Source organism: Eulemur rufifrons, chromosome 24 (genome assembly GCF_041146395.1).
Source record: "Eulemur rufifrons isolate Redbay chromosome 24, OSU_ERuf_1, whole genome shotgun sequence".
Lineage (NCBI taxonomy): Eukaryota > Metazoa > Chordata > Mammalia > Primates > Lemuridae > Eulemur > Eulemur rufifrons.
This window is the reverse complement of record NC_091006.1, coordinates 32885125-32901902: the sequence shown is the minus strand read 5'-3', so window position 1 is coordinate 32901902 and position 16778 is coordinate 32885125. Positions and strand designations below refer to the sequence as shown.

General features: G+C 49.2%; 1 protein-coding gene across 1 annotated transcript; it reads left to right on the top strand.

The window, feature by feature from the left end:
• The first annotated feature begins 8601 nt into the window (after positions 1 to 8601).
• Positions 8602 to 12916, top strand: RASL11B (RAS like family 11 member B). Its single transcript, XM_069457813.1, has 4 exons — positions 8602 to 8776; positions 9355 to 9411; positions 10543 to 10619; positions 11405 to 12916. The coding sequence occupies exons 1-4, from the start codon at positions 8632 to 8634 to the stop codon at positions 11873 to 11875; spliced, it is 750 nt and encodes a 249-aa protein (XP_069313914.1). The 5' UTR covers positions 8602 to 8631; the 3' UTR covers positions 11876 to 12916.
• Positions 12917 to 16778: the final 3862 nt, after the last annotated feature.

The window sequence follows — 16778 nt, the reverse complement described above, 5'->3', positions numbered from 1 at the left end:
TCCACTCTCATGGTCCCCCAGGGTCGGCCTTCACCCCTGCCCCATCTCCCTTTCCTCCTGGCTGATACATGTGGATTTCTGCCTCTGGAACTTCAAGGCACTAGATCAACGGTTGCAGCTTCTTTGTTTTTCACAGAAAAACAAATGTCAGAAATGGACCACAATTCAATGGTTGACTTAAATCGTGGCCCATTTCTGGCATTCGCTGTGGTCGCAATGTTTCTTCTCTTAATTCCTCTGGTCCGTCAAACGCTGTGGTTTCGGCAGACTCTGGAGAGCACCTCTCTTGCCAGTGGGCTCCAGAGGGGTAGCTGGCTATCGTGAGAGCCTCCCCTGCACGTGGCAACCCCGGGCTTCCCCACCGAGTTTGGTACCTGCAAGTACCAAGACTCAAGTCTAAATGCCCTGCCCTCCGGCTTCCAAGCCCTTCCGTAATCTGGTAGCACCTCACATCCCACTCCATCCTAGCACAATTCCTTCTGCCCATGCGGCCTCGCCCACCCCTCCACAGTGCCAGTCCATTCCTCCTGCAAACGCACCCTTGCAGCCAAACCTCACCCGTTCTTCAAGGTCCAGCTCAATTTCTAGCTCCTTCAAGAAGCTTCCTATGGCCAATCCAGCACTTGTTGATCTTCTTCTTTCTCTTTAAAGATAATTTGGCATTATTTTTTATGAATTATAACACATCATACACCCTTTCTTCTGTGGATCTTGTCTTCCTCGGTAGCTTGTAAATTCCCGGGGGGTAGGGATCCCGCCAAACTGTTTCAGTGACCTTCACACTGACTCACCTGCACAAGGTGATTTAAACACATAAACCTGCCTGACCCTGCATCTTACTGAAATCCTTTGTGTTTCTGGGGTATCTTTCCTGGGAAAATTTCCTTTTTTTAACTTTGAAAAAGCATCAACTTTTTCAACTTTTCAGAATCAACGTTGATTAGGACAATGGAAGGCAAACATGTTTGCTGAGGAAGTCGAAGGAACTTTCCATCCAAGACAGAAATAGAATCCTTTCTTCCAAAGCCCTGCTGGAGCCCGTTACCTACACACGATTGTCACATGGGCAGGGCATGCAAAGCAATCGAAGGTTCTGTGGATGATTAAAGACTCAAGTGGCGCTGTGGCATTTGTCAACAGCCACCAACGTTTCGGCAAATGTGCTCCTCGTCATTGAGCACCAGCCCTATTGTGAAGCATTATTCTTCTTCTGAATGGGGCTGGCATTATGTAACCGAAAGCAGAAAAGCAAAACACCAAGAAATAAGCAAATGCCACTTTTCCTTTCGTCAGCACCTCGCACCTTGCAGCGTACCTTGCTATGCCTGGCGTTAAATTGAATTCCACTCTGCAGACTCAATCCTGAGTGGTTTCTTTTTCAGGCCTTGGGACTTTCTGGTCAAAATGAAGAGATGTCTTGAGCCAAATGCTTAAGTTAAATTCAAGAAGTGATACTCTTTCCCCCTTCCTGCACTGGGAACAGGCTGAAAGTCTTGGTTTTGGTGTTGCTTTTTGGGGTAATCGGTCCTAAAATTCCCATGCTCTGACTCTAAATGGGAAGAGGTGACATCACGGTGAAATCACTGTCCTGTAGCTGTGATCCACACAGCTCTAGGGGGAAACACATGAGAGGTCATTTTTAACAACCGCAGTTTCTACCACAACACACACACACACACACACACACACACACGCTTAGGACTCTAGCCTTCTTCTCAAACTGCTCTCTCTTCTTCCTTGCATTTCACACATTCCATTCCGAGTACCAACCTCCTCCACCTGTGCGCTGCAGAAAAGATAAAAAGGGTAGATAAAGGCTGAGGATAAAGGAGACTGTGCCCCGGGTCGCCAGACAGTAGAGACTATTGAGAAGTGGGCAGCAGATGACGGTCGTGGGTCTCTGGAGCCAGACTGTCTGGGTTCAAATGTTGCCTTTCCCACTTTGTGGCTGTGTCATCTTGACTTTTCTGGGCCTGGATTCTACACCTGTAAACAGGGACGACGACGGTATTGGCCTTGTCTTGTCAGCGTGTCATGACAATTAAATGAATCAATACGTACGGAGCCCTTAGAACAGTGGCTGGGACATGGCATGTGCTCCATCAGTGGTGGTTGTCATTGCAGGGGAAGGTGTGTACGTCCCTTAAGGTCCAGGATGAGACCCACATGAGATAGCGAACACAGAAAACCACATCTGCCAGTTCTTGCATAGACCCTGGTCTTGTTCATTAATTTTATTCAGCAACTATTTATTGAGGGCCTAATATGTACCAGGCACATGCTAGGTGCAGAGAATATGGAAGGGGAGAAGGGTGTACAGTCCTTGCCCTGAGCTGACAGTCTAGCACGTATGTCCTCAGTGCAGATGCCCGGCCACTGGACACGGCGTGTGCAGCACAGGCCGGCCCACAGGAAGCCTTTGGGAACTAGTCACCACTGTCCACTCCCAGGTAGGCTCCTTGTGGACATCCTTGATTCACTTCCCGCCTCGATGCCAGCATCAGCCACCCACCCAAATCCCCGACACACTCACCGCTGGGCTCTTTGAGGGCCTGCCTCAGCCCCTCCCTGCTGCTCCTTCCACACAGAGGACGTTGCTGCTTGACCGACACCCGCCATGCTCCTGAGCTCCCATTCCAGCGGGTCCTTGGGTCCTTGCTGAAGCATTTTCAGTGGGTACAGCCTGCCTGTTCTGTCCCCCTCGTGCCCTGCCCTGCCATTCCTAGCCTTACCCCCCGTTCTGGGCCATTGACCTACATTCGACTTCCTTGAGCCCCACGTTGGCTATCGGCGCAGCCTCTTGTTCCTCTTTCCTCACAACCACCTTGGACTTCAAGCTCCTCCCTTCATCCTTCTCGGGCGTCCGTGGAAAGAGTGAGCCAAGTGTGAGCCAGTGACCGGGGCCATCTGAAGTCCTGCCTCACGTGTGTCTCCTCCTCTGTGTTCTCATCCTCTCTCTCCTTCCACCCCTTCCAGCCCTGGCCCTCGAATCACCCACCTCCACAATTCCAGCTTCCGCAGGCTCTTCCCACTCCGCCTTTCTCGGTGTGCAGAATGCGCAGATCCATCCATTCATTCACAAATACCGAGGAAGTGCTGACACGTGCTGCCTGCCACGTGCCCTGTAGGTTCTGGGGACAGAGCAGTGAACAAAACAAAACCTCCACCCTCGTGGAGCCTACGTTCTAGTGTGGAGAATCGGACAATAAATAACCCACCAAACACTGTGGCCTGTCACAGGGTGACGAACACGGCAAGCTTGCACCACGCACAGGTCCGGGTGGCGCTGGGCCTATGTGTGCACTGGGGAGGACGGACAGAGGGCAAGGAAGAGAGGTAGGTCATGGCTTGAAGGGGTCTCCTTCTGGGTCAGGCTACTTCATAATGGTGAGGGAGAAGCTGCTGAGGGTCCTACTGCTTGGCCGATTTGTTGAGAAACTTCTGGATCCTGCTGCTGGGATATAATTTTCCACAATGTTGGGGGCCTGGCATGTGCTGCCGCTGCATTCTGCCCTAAGATCACAGCGCGTCTGGCTAACAACGCAGTGAACTTGCTTGTCCAAAAGAAATCGTCCCATCTCCTGGCCGGAGACAGGGAGCAGAGGAATGCCCTGGCTCTTGGTTCTGCTCTGTGTTTTCACAAATGAAGACAAGAAAAGCTTTAGCCCGGTCTCTCCACCTATCTGCTCATCTAGGCCCAGGCAATGAGGAATTTGGGAGAGGATTTGACAAGGTTATGAGTACACTGCCTCTCAATGACTCATTAAAGGGCAATCCAGGCTGGAAAAATAACTCTTTGTTTCACTCTCATGGTGAAGATATGAGTATTAAACTTTTATAATTTACCAGGCTATTTCATATGATGGATTTCATTGGATATTCAACATACTGAATGGCACAAAATCTGTTACAATTTATTTATCATTGAGCTAAATATATTTTCCAGTTAGCACGGGGGCACACATTCTTTGCAAAAAAAAAAATTAACTTTTGTTTTTGTTGTTGTTATTGTTTTCTGCTTTCAGAGTTAGTTAAGAGTCATCTCAGATGACACTGGAGTTTTCCTGTCTTGCAACACTTCAGGTCCTGGAGTGGACAGCTTTACCTTCCAGATGAATTAATAGTAATTAACAATAGTCTGCAGGCAGCATTCCCAGCAGAGATGTTTTGTGATGCACATCAGCCTTCAGGCTCCTGATGCGAGGAATGTGTGATTTCTCTATGAGCTATAGTCTGCTGTGCACAACTTCTATCTTGGGACTACGTTGCTTCTTTATATAGAAACCAGTACCCTTGTCAAATCGAGTGAGTACATGAGTCACTTGTGCATTTCCTAAAAACCATCACATCAAATTTTCCTCATCTGCTATCCATTTTCTTTTTTAATCAGAAGGAAAAAGCATTAACGATGCCTATGTCTTGGTGAAAATCCTAAATGTTCATAGACTCCTGTTACATGACAATGTTTCCTGGTGGTGACTGGATGTCATACTCGTTTAAGAAACGATCATGTCTCCACTTGCATCGTCACAAACCAAGTGGCTTAACTATCTCTGCTACGTTGTGGCTCAACTTATATCATTTATCCTATGACTTGTGATATTTTAGACACTACTGAATGGCTTGAGACGGTGGCACTGATTGGAGCTTAGAAGGTATTTGATGGTTACTGTAATTCTGAGAGCCAGATAAGGCAAGAGAATCAGTGGCTTTGGCCCCAAACAAGACTTACTTCCTCACTTTGCAGGTGACTTGAGGTATGGGAGAAAATGAAGCTTGTTCCTTCCCCATATCATAGGTGAATATTTATGAAAAACCGTGATTTCCTTTTAGCTAGGTACATTATGCTAAGGAGTTGAAGCTCTGGGAGGAGGACATTGCCTTCTATGCAAAGACAAATAAGGATGCCCAAAATGTCCTTAGGTGGCCTTTTCTGCACTCTCAGGGGCAGTTAGAGGGCAAATATTAGGTGTGTCTAATCTACTTAGGAATTTGAAACTAAAGGGGTCTGTTAAACAATTGGCTCATTTATCTGAATCTTTCTGAACCTTTTTTGCTTGTGCATATCTCCTGATCACAAAATCTTGTCAAGTATCCCAAGAGTACTCACTCCTATGGGTCCAAAGCCAACACTCATTTCTCTCTGCACTATTATCTTCTGAACAAATAAGAGGTTAAAGGGAGAAGGGACAGATGGACATGCTTGTAGGATTCTTCCCACTGGAGAAAAGAAGAAGAAAATGATCCAAAAGAACATTGCCACTGCCTGTCTGCAATATTATTAGCCTTTTCATTTCGCTAAGGGAACTTCTAACAATGGCTTTATTAATAATGCAGTAATGTCAGTTTCTAGTTCAATGTTCCAAAGGCTTTGGGGAAATGGGCACTGAGATTTTTTTCCTACTTCCAATTAAAACACAATGGAAATTTACTCGTTCCAAGTAAAGTTTAAAACTTGAATTTCTTCTGAGCTACTGTCATGAGATTGATTAGCAACTAGGTGTTCTCTGTTCCCAAAAAATGACTGGGGCTATGAAGACTCACATCATTGAGGGGAGAAAAATCTCAGATTTTGCCCTGAATGAAAAAGAGAATTATTTTCACCTTTTCTTTTACCTTTGTTTTATATATTACATTGAAATAGAGAAACTTTCTCACTTGTAAAAATGGATGTGTGGTAAATTAAAGATGGCCACAAATTCTTTGACTCTTTTCCCATCTAAAGGTGGGATCAGTGTCCCTGCCCCTTGCCCTTTAATCTGGGTGGGCTCTGTGACTAGCTTGCCCAGCAGAACACAGCAGAAGTGATGCCGCACCGGTTTCCATGCCCAGGTCCTAAGAGACTGGCAGCTTCCGCTTCCTGCCTTAGAACGCTCGCTCAGAGGGAAGTCTGTCCCCACGCCATGAGGGCGCCTGAGCTAGTCCCCGCCGTTCCAGCCATTCCAGCTGACATGCAGACATGTGAGGGAAGCCCAGTTGAGCCTTCAGATGACTCCAGCCCCAGCTGCCATCTGACTGCAACCTGAGAGACTCTAAGTACGAACCACCCGTCCCAGCCTAGTCAACACACACAACCGTGAGCCACCAAGGTTGGACTCAGCAGCGCCAGGTAACTGCACCTGGAAGTCACGATAACACCTACCTCACAGGACTGTTGTGAAAGTAAAATGAGATTTTTAAACGTAAAATCCCTGCATATAGCCTGGAATAAAACAAGCACTCATTATATACCATCACTTCTCCTGCCCTGGCTCCTTCCTTTTCTGAATTCTATGAATTTCCAAGAAGGGGTAACTTTCAGTGTCATCATCTGAGGTAGGCAGGGTGGAGATGGGCTTTATGCTAGATGTTCGGAATTTGAATAGCTCTCATTTCTTTTCTCCATCTTTCTCTTGCTTCTTTCCTCTCTGTGTTCTTTAAAGCATAGCCAGATCATTTAGACCTAAAATAAGAATACCAAATTCAGCCTTTGTGTTGCAGACAGAAAAATCATAGGTTTGGTACAGGCTTATGGTAATGGAAATCAAGCCTTTGAAGCTAAACTGATTCAGAGCAAAATTCCCCCTGATGGCTTTTGTTCATCTCTGTGCGAACATGTGTGTGTGTGTGTGTGTGTGTGTGTGTAAAAACGAGTTAACCAAACACTTTAGACCAGGGATCCCCAGCTTATGGTGAGCTGTGTAATTATTTCATTACATATTACAATGTATTATAATAAATAATAGAAGTGAAGTACACAATACATGTAATGTGCTTAAATCATTCCCCCCACCCCCATCCGTGGAAAAATTGTCTTCCATGAAAACAGTCCCTGGTACCAAAAAAGCTGGAGACCACTGCTTTAGACTACATAATTATTTTACCATGTAAGCATAATAGCATTGCAGGCTTTTGTGGGGGGAGGGTTTAAAAAGTACATGGTTACCTGTAATTATACTCTTGCTAAGTCTGATTTTACAGAACCAACATTCTAGTCTGATTTAAACCATGAAGAAAGACATGCATATTGAAAATGCTCTTTTTCTTTTTGACTCAAATGGTTGAACTTACTTCATTCTAGTGATCTCCCTAGAACTCCACCTTTTATTATGTTTATTGTAAGGTTGTGTGTCTTGATAATTACGCTCCTCATCCTATAAGATTTGCTACTAAAGCAGTTTGAGATTACCTTTCTATTTCCCCTTGAATTCCTGCAAACACCTAAACCTTTACAGACAAGAGGGCTCATCCTAGGCTCATAAATTCTGTTAAATACCTGACCAATTAAGTCCAGGGTGCAAAGGGGAGTCAAATACAAGTCTGCCATGTAGATAAGGGAATGGGGTTTGTTTCACTTATACATTTTAACTTTAAACGTGGGTGTGGACATAAAGCCATAGACTTCGTTGTCATACCCCAGCATAAAAGCCCCTAGGACAGGTGGGGGAAAGGAACTGGATAGGGTATGAGGGTGGTGAGCTTGAGTCTCTGGTGACATACTCTGCCATCATTTCCAGCTGCAGAACGTTGCTTGGAGGAGGAATCTGACCTGCCGTTGAAGATGCATTTCCTGGTAAAAACAGTAAGGGGCTGGAGCTTGGCATTTTGTGAGCGCAGAACCCACGGCTTCCGTGGCATCAAGCCACTTAACTAACTCCTGGTGACCAGAGACTAAGTGTGGGTCCTTTCAGAGATCGCAGCTGGCGCAACTGTTTTCTTTCCATTTCACAGATCTTGGAGGAGGTGCATGCGACTGTGTGTGAAGCTCTAAAAAGCTCCTTCTATAATTACTTCTGGATTTGCCTCCGGGTGTGCTGTACATGGGTCCGACCATGTGTGTGTTCACGTGAGCTTGCTCTATGCACAAGAGCCAGAGAACGTGGGCCTACAGCACAACGGGTGTTCTTTTCCCCCCCAAAGTCAAATGTCGCATTTTAAGGGGGTGGTGTTGGGGGCTTTGTTGATAATTTTAACTGTAGCCACATCTATGATTCGGGGTGCCACCTGGATGCCCCCAAGTCAGTGCAACCTGGCCCCAAATAAAGGAGCCAGGCACTAAGCCGGGCGGCAGACCCCGGCCCGCCCCCAGCAGGTTCCCCGAGGGTGGGGACGGGGAAGTCAGGCGGCTGCAGAGAGGGGGCGGGTCGGGGGATCCGGCGGGGGCATTTGTGCGGGAACGGCTCTCGGACACTGGGGCCGCGCCTGCCCCTCGGCCGAGCCGCCTCCCCGGGACCCGAGACACCCCCAGCCCCGCAGCCACAGCCCCGGCCCCGTGGCCGCGCAGGAGACCCAGCCCCGCTCCCCGCTCCCCGCCTCGCGCGGCCCGACACGGGCTCCGGACGCCCCAGGGGACGCTGCGCGCGCCGAGCGGCGCCGGGGGCGGGGCCTCGCGCGGGGCGCCCCGGGATTGGCCGAGGGCGGCGGGGGGCGGGCCCGACCGCCGAGAAAACAGCGCGCGCGCCGCCCGGCTGCCGCCGCAGTCCGGACCCCGAGCCCGAGCCCGAGCCCGAGCCCTCCGGAGCGGCGCTGCCGGCCCGCGGCGGTGCTTGTCTTTTGTTACCGGGAATTTTCTTTTGTGCCGCGAAGCCCCCAGTCAGGTCCTCCCGCCCCGCACGCCCGCGCCCGCGCCGTGCAGCCCCGGCCGGAGCGGCGATGCGCCTCATCCAGAACATGTGCACCATCGCCGAGTACCCCGCCCCGGGCAGCGCCGCCGCCGCCGCCGAGTGCTGCCTGGGCGCCGCGGGCCGCCGCCTCGTCAAGATCGCCGTGGTGGGGGCCAGCGGCGTGGGCAAGACGGGTGAGTGCCCGGCACCGGGCCGGGAGCGGCGGAGGAGCGAGGCGTGGGGAGCGGGGGGAGCCGCGGCCGGACCGCTAGCGCGTGCTGGTGATCCGCTGCCCCTCCGGGAGGGACCTTCACCGCCACCGCTTCCACCCCCCGTCTCAACAGATGAGGGACACGGACACCCAGAATGGCCAGGCGACTGTCTGGGCAGCACAGCACAATGGGATTCAAACTTTGGGGATTTTGAGCCTCTGGCAGTGCCTGGCACAGAAAGGGGACTTAGTGAACGTAACCCCTCCTGGAGCTCTTTAAGGTTGGGAGGACATTTGCCTGCTGGAAGGTTCGGGCTCAGAGCAGGGCGTTAGCCAAGTAAATGACCCTTCCAGCTGGACAGAGCCATAATTCACGATGCCTTCTAGCCCCCTCCCTTGTGTCTGCCTGCAAGGAGGGTCAAGGAGCCACAGGGTAGGAATTTCACTTGGTGGCCATCTAAGGCGTGCTTTGGGAGAGTTGTTTCCAGGCTGGGGGTGGGGTGGAAACCAATCTAACTTCCAGGGTTGACCCTCTTTCCTTTCTTTTTTTCTGACCTGCAGCACTGGTGGTCCGGTTTCTCACCAAACGATTCATCGGTGACTATGAAAGAAATGCAGGTGAGGAAACACTGTCATCTTGTAGGAGTACTGCTGTTCCTGTTTTTTTTTTTTTTCAGTGCTTCCCAGGCAGGTTCCATCAGAGTGACAGTCTGAGCATCAGGATCTCACCACTTCCAACTCTGTGTGCCCCTCCGAGCCCCCCCCCCACAACCCACAACTGCCATCTGGCCTCATTCCATTCCACGCCCATTCATCATTTTATCAAGTGCCTGAAAGTGTTCCCCTTGGTATGTTTTAACTATAGGGACCCCAGTGGGAAGCACCCTTTGTACTCCAGAGCCTCTCCCTTCAAAACACTCCTGCAAAAGTCATAAAAAAAGATGACCAGCTCCTCCCCCCACCCTCTCCCTCTCTGCTGGCTGCCTTTCAGAGGTGACCTTTTAAAGCAAAGGCCAAAGGAGAGCAGTTGTAAACCTAAAGTTCTCTTTTCTGAACAAAGAAAAATAACTAGATGGTAGAATTTTAGGAGGAGGATTCCTGAATAAATGAGAGGAAAAGTATTTCAATCCCTATGATTAAGCATAGCCACTGGGGAGGCTTAACGGCTTTCTAGCTATGTACTGTTAGCAAATTGCTTAAATCTGTGGACCATATGAAGCACCTATAGGGGATTATTTGAAATGAGCTGTATAAGATAAGATGTGGTAGCCTTCTGCTTTGATGCAGAGTAGATGATCATTATGCCACATCTTTATTCCAACTGGTAATCCTAGCGGTGTGTTTACTAACAGTATTTGTCTACAAAGCCATTATATTTAATGGCCAAAATAAAAAGTTATGGTCAAAGAATGATAAAGCACCAAAATAAAACAGAAACCTCATACATTCTAAGAAAATTTGCATCAAGGGAGTGCTCTAAAAATAGAAACTCCGTTTAAAAATAGACAAATAAGTTTCCAAAACTTGCAAACTTTGCCCTAGTTTTAATAAATCTACTAACATGGGGTTAAGATTGCAGTCGGTTTTTTAAAAAAATCTGAAGTAAGCCCATTAAATAGAAATAAAACTAGAGCTTCTTTTTGTGCATTGGTGTAGGCTATATTTTTTTATTCTCTAACTTAAAAGAAAATCCACAATGTTTAAAAGTACGATAAGGAAAAACATAACCCTTTTTCTTTGCCGTCATAGGTAATCTCTATACCAGACAAGTTCAGATAGAAGGTGAAACTCTGGCTATTCAGGTTCAAGACACTCCAGGTATCCAGGTGAGATGCTCTGAGATGCTGGGTGCAGGGGCAGCCTGTGTGGCGGTGGAATTGCTCACTTGTTCTCGAAGCCTCTCATGCTGACGGAGGAGAGAAATCTGGGGAGTCAAGTCTAGACTTTTAAATGTTTGACACCTCACTTGTATCTGGCAGTTGGTCAATCTCAGCCTGGCTTAGTTTGGGCGATTTGGCTACAGGGTAGAAATCTTCCCTTAGGAGGATTCAACACAGCAGGAAAGACCAAACCAAACACACTTGGAACTGGCAGTTTCCTTGCTATAGTTAAAAAGGTCAGTTTTTACATATGTGTCTTTGGCATTAAAAACCAAACATCTAGGCATAGTCTCCAAATACTTGGAACCGCTTTTATATTGTGGAAAGTTGCTCTATGGACAAAAGAGCCATGCTAGTGGTTTTTTTTTTTTTTCCTCCCAAACTGGGCAGTTATCCAGGTTTAAATGCTTCCAGCTCCTATCTTTACTTCCCCAGACTTACTGTCTAGCCAGTTAATTTCCCATTTTGTGCAACTACAAAGTCTCTCTGCGTGGAGTTCTCTGCAGGTCAATTTTGCACTTGAGTGTGGCGAGCTGCACTGTTATTTATTCCAACTCTCTGCAGCTGGATCAACATATTGTCAAGAAAGCCGAAGTGTGTGGGGATATAACTTGTTTATGGCCTGCAACCCAGTATAACTGTGAAGGGCTCTTTTGAAATCGAATCCACCCAAGCCAGGGCTCTTTGGGGGACTGGCCACCGTTCACCTTGCCATTGCCTCTCTGTTTCAGGTCCATGAGAACGGCCTGGGCTGCAGCGAACAGCTGAATAGGTGCATTCGCTGGGCAGATGCCGTGGTGATGGTTTTCTCCATCACTGACCACAAGAGCTATGAACTCATCGGCCAGCTTCACCAGCACGTGCAGCAGCTACACCCGGGCACCCGACTGCCCGTGGTGGTTGTGGCCAACAAAGCTGACCTGTTGCACATCAAACAGGTTGACCCTCAGCTTGGACTGCAGCTGGCCAGCATGCTGGGCTGCTTATTCTATGAAGTGTCTGTCAGTGAAAATTATAACGACGTCTACAACGCCTTCCATGTCCTGTGCAAAGAAGTCAGTCACAAACAGCAGCCTAGCAGCACGCCTGAGAAGCGAAGAAGCTCCCTCATTCCCAGGCCCAAGTCACCCAACATGCAGGACCTGAAGCGGAGGTTCAAGCAGGCGCTCTCTGCCAAAGTGAGGACTGTCACCTCCGTCTGAAACGGGGCACTCAGGGGGGTTTGGTCTTTCCAGGAAGAGGGCCTGAGGTTCTTCCAGTGCAGGAACATTGAATGCTGACAGTAATTCATGGTTCCCGAAAGGGCTGGGGCAGAAAGGCCAAGAGGGCTTATGGAACCGTTACAGAGAAAGCAGCATTGTTCCGTCAGGGGGACAGAATTGAGGAGGCTTGAAAGAGCCCCCCCCAGCCACTCTCTGCATATGTGAAATGTGCTCTGTCTTTTCCTTTGGAGTGGGGGGAGGGCGTGATTGCTTTGGTTTTTGCTCTTAACTACCTTGTAAATGATGGTCAGTTGTAGTTTCACCAAATATATTGATGTGATTTACGGTGGGGATGAAAGAACAGATTAAGCACTCACAGATTTTCTTTTTTCTCCTTTCTTTTTTTTTTTTTTTTGCTTTTCTTTTTTCTTTTCCTTTTTTCCCCCCCAAGAGGAAGAGTTGCTTTTCTCAGTATGATTTGAATCTCTGGAACACTGTTCTTACAGAACACCTTTCTAACCTAAAGGAATATCCAGATTTCTTGCTTTAAGAACAAGAAGGAAAATGCCCCTCCCCCCAAAAAGGCCAAGTTTATGGGCCACAGTATTCTTTATACAGACACTGATGAGCTTGCGTGGTTGGCGGGAAGGTGCCGCTTCCTCCCGACAGGATGGATAATGCTCAGTTGTTGAGTGCGTGTTGGGTGATTTGAACTCAAAACTCTTCAACCCCAGGCTTTGACTAATTGTGAGACTGTATAGTTTGTTTTTAAACTGTTGCATCAGGTACAGAAAGAAGTGTGTCAATTGATTTTGGTGTGATTTGTGTAAATGGCTCATGGCTATGACGTTGGGTTGCTTCCGAGGCCTGGCTGAGTTGTGCCTGTGGGTGGCTGACATGCAAAAGCACCATCTTACCGTGAGTGAACAGGTAGATGCAGGGGCTGCCTGCCAAAGCCCCTACACAGATGCACTTTAAAAAGCCACTCCTGCTTTGGCTTAAACTGTAATTAATTTATTTTATGTACAATAAATCTCATTTTAAAAGAGCAGATGTCTGACTTGGTCTTTATTGAAACGTTAACCTTCTGCCCTTCAGAAGATACCTAGTATCTTGTGTTGACTGGGCAAGTTGAGGCAAGCATTATGCCTTCCAGGGTTATGTCTGAAGTGTCTCGGCGATCCAGTGAGGTGCATTCTATTATCATCCCCGTTTTACAGATGAGGAAACAGGCTTACAGAACAAGTTAAGTCACTTGCTGCTTTACATTCAAGAGCAGCACATCTATTCATTTCCTGCATGGTCTTCCAGGTAAACCCAAGACAAATGTCTGGCTCCACACATCTCTCAGCAAAGCCTTGAGGGTGTTAATGCTTCTGCACAAGCTTACTGCTGCTTTATACATGTTTTGTTTGGCAAACCTCTGCTTTGGATGTGCTGCTTTCAAAAGATTCACTTTATTCTCACTGTAGAAGCTTGCAGCCATTGATCTGGGGCTGTTCTGGAGCTTGTCCCATGGAGGTTTTGTCACACGTGTCTATGCTAAAGCTGCCAGGCCTCTCATCTGCTCCGTCTGGGTCTGGAAGACCTTTCATGCAAGCTGAGCGAGCCACCATCTTTATGGGCAAATAATCACGCTTCACATTGATCTGACGGGGGCTGTCGCACACCTGACCTCATTAGAGCCTGTGAGGAGGGCGGGGAAGGTACTCACCCCACTTTACAGATGAGGGACACAGGCTCGGAGTTGCGAGTGATGCCTTCAAGTTCACATGAAGGACTTGATCCAATGTCTGCTGACCGTATTCAACATTCTTACCCCTTTATAACATTTCCCAAGTAGGATCCCTGCTGCATTTGCGGGACAGGGGGCTGCGGGCAGCAGGCCAAGGTGAACGGCAACTGAGGGCCTACTGTGGCACGGTGCCGGCCTCCAAATCGTTTTCCCCACGGGCTAAATATCCCGACTGCTCGGCAGGGCTTCTGGTGATGCCCCAAACCTTCCTGGCATGCAGGTAATTTTCTGTCCTTCCAGCCCGACCTCATCTCCGAGAAGGGTATGCCTGTCGGGGGCAGCGAGGGAGACGGTGCTAACACGAGACTAAAATCGTCTCAGTTCAAGGGCAGTGACAAGTATCTCCAACTGGATTCTACTCACTTTTATTTCTACTCAGCCTATGTGGTTGTGTTAACAACATCCAATGCGTGAGAAGTTAATCCTTACAGACCTACCCATGGTCTGTTACCCGCGTTTTGGGATGGAAGAAGACAGGAGTTTTCCCGCAGGTGGCTTTACGCTGCAAAGGTGCTGGCAGCGCCTCGCTTCCGTTTATGACTGCCACACTGCTTCCTCCTGTCCTCCCACCTGCTCCCAGTCTGCAGACCTCTCGCTGAGCTGCGCCCGCTGCCTGCTCACCTCCGTGCCCCGCTATCCCTCACCCCTGCGCTGGACGCAGGGTCTCATACCTCGTCCTAGACCACCAGGCTGGAAGGGATCCCAGAGCCCCAGTCCTCCCAGAGGGATAAAGTGGCTTGTTCAAGGCCACTCTGGGAGAGAGAGGGAGGGGACAGAGAAAGAGAGAGATGCACATGCTCACAGAGACAATGAGTCCTAGCTGGAAACCACCCAAGCCCCAGTTCTGTTCACCATCCCAGGCTGCCTTGACTATTTATAGATCTGCAAAACACGTTTTCTTCTCCTATGTTTTATTACTTTTGCTCATCTCTTTCATTATTAGGATCTCTTCATTTAATCCCAGTTTGTGTTTCGTTTTGCTTTTTTAAAACTTCTGACCTACAACCACCCAGCAGAGAGAGCAACCGTCTCCCGCCTGGGCGGGGGTGGGGAGGGGTGTGGGGGGGTGTAAGTCTGGGGTACAGGAGAGCAGGAAGGGGGAGGGATTAGAATTTACTGAACATCTACCACGTGCCCGAGGGTACATTATCTCCCTCAATCTTTTGAAGAATCCGTGGGAAAGGTGAACATCACTTCCATTTTAAAGATGAAGAAACTGAGGCTCAGACGAAACTACCTGCCCAGGGCCACACAGGTGGTAACAATTATTGTTTCTACTTCCTGAAAATCTGCGTGCCAGGCCCTGGAGGTCAGGAGGTGTTTGAAATAACTGAGTTGGCCGCAAAGCGTCCACTACACAGAAGGCAAAGGAAGGCTGAGAAGCATTCAGTAGCTGGCCCAGCTCACAGGTGCCAGGTCCAGGACTCCACCCAGAGCTGTCTGATGCCACCGCCTAAGCCCCGGGCGATGGGCCCGGCTTCCGGGCTCCACTCCTCCCACCAGCCCCGCCTCGAGCCCGCCCTCCCTGGCCGCGCCCCTGCTCCTGTCCCGCGTGGGCTCCGGGGCGTCCCAGCCAGGCCCCGCTCCGAGATCCCGGCGCCCGGTAGGGAGGGCGGGCAGCGCAGCCGCCCGTCTCGGAAGACCCGCTCGGTCGTGCTGTCTGGCTTTCCCGCTTCCTCCCCGCCTCAAATCAAAAACAGCCCCGGGCTCCCTGCGTTTACGAGGCGCCGCCTGCGGGTCGCAGCCCCGCCAGCCCCTGAGCCCGGGTTTAGCATCTAGGGATGTATTTCTAGTGATCTGGGTTTTGGTGAAAAGTGGGATTTTGACCTTCATCTTGCACCCCAAGGGGGAGAAAACAAATGTGTTCTCTGGGCAAACCCTGCCCAGTGAGCAGCTGGTGACTCTGACCCTGCCTCTCTGCACGGAGAGCACGTGCCAACCGGCCCTCGGCCTCCGGGCAACTCAGGAATTCCCAAAGGGAACTGGCGGGCTGTAAGAAGTAACCTGGTGTTCTCTGCACCAGCTGTAGACCTTTAAAGTCTAAAGAGAGGCAGTTCCAGAAAGTTCTTACTGTCCTCATTACTCTCCTAAATTTGAGAAGAGAACAGGATTAGGGTTATTACTGCTGGTGGCAAGATCCCAGCCACCTCCCCCTCAATGCTTCCTTCTCAAATAGTCTGCAAACCCTCCCTCATCTGGTTTTGTCTTTTTAAATTCCTTTTAAAACAGAGATGGAGTCTCTTGATGTTCCTTGGGCTGGACAGCAGACATTTGTAATACTGGAGTATTTGTTGTTGAGATTCTGTGTCTGGTAACCAGGGTAAAATACATAATAGTGGCCTTGCAGGCAGCGTGATGGAATTCTTTGTTACTGGGATCCCACTGTAGTGAAGGGGTGGCCTAAACAGAGCCATTTGCACAGGCCCTGGCCTCTGGGGATGCCTGGCAGATGCAGCCTGGAGCACTTCCAGACTCTTTGCTGTGCCCGCTATGTTTGTTGGGAAGTGGACTCCAGAGGAGAGTTTACAAAGGCAGAAGTCAATTGCTACAAAGTATTTACACCTCCGTCAGTTATGCTTATAAAGAGTGTGGCCTGTGAGGTCGTTGGCAGAAGGTTTGCATTTGTATGAGCTTGCTTTGGCTCTGGCCAGCCAGAGTTTAGGTGGTAACCGCTCAAACCCAGGCCTGAGACAGGGGACACCAGCACGACCACTCCGCTTGGCCGTTTAAGTCACCTTCAGGTGGCTGACATCTGGTGTGTGTCGGGGGGAATCCCTTCGGAATGGGTACGTTTGGATGAGCTCAAAATGGTAAATCAGTGTGTCAATCTCAGATTCCGCACAACGACTTTGTGGCTAACGTTAGTGATGGAGAAAGTTCTACTAGAGACATACGGTCCGGTGTGAGCAATCATCAGCTTTTATTACCAACAGTGGTGACGCTTATATGCTCTGAACGAGCTTACCATGCGCCACGTTCTAAGCACGTCACATGTGTTAACCCTTAATTTTCACAAAACCCAATGTGGTGGGTCCTATTTCATGGTCAGCTAAGACCAGGAGGAGTGGACTACTATGTGGAAGGCTGGGATTGGAATCCAGCCATCAT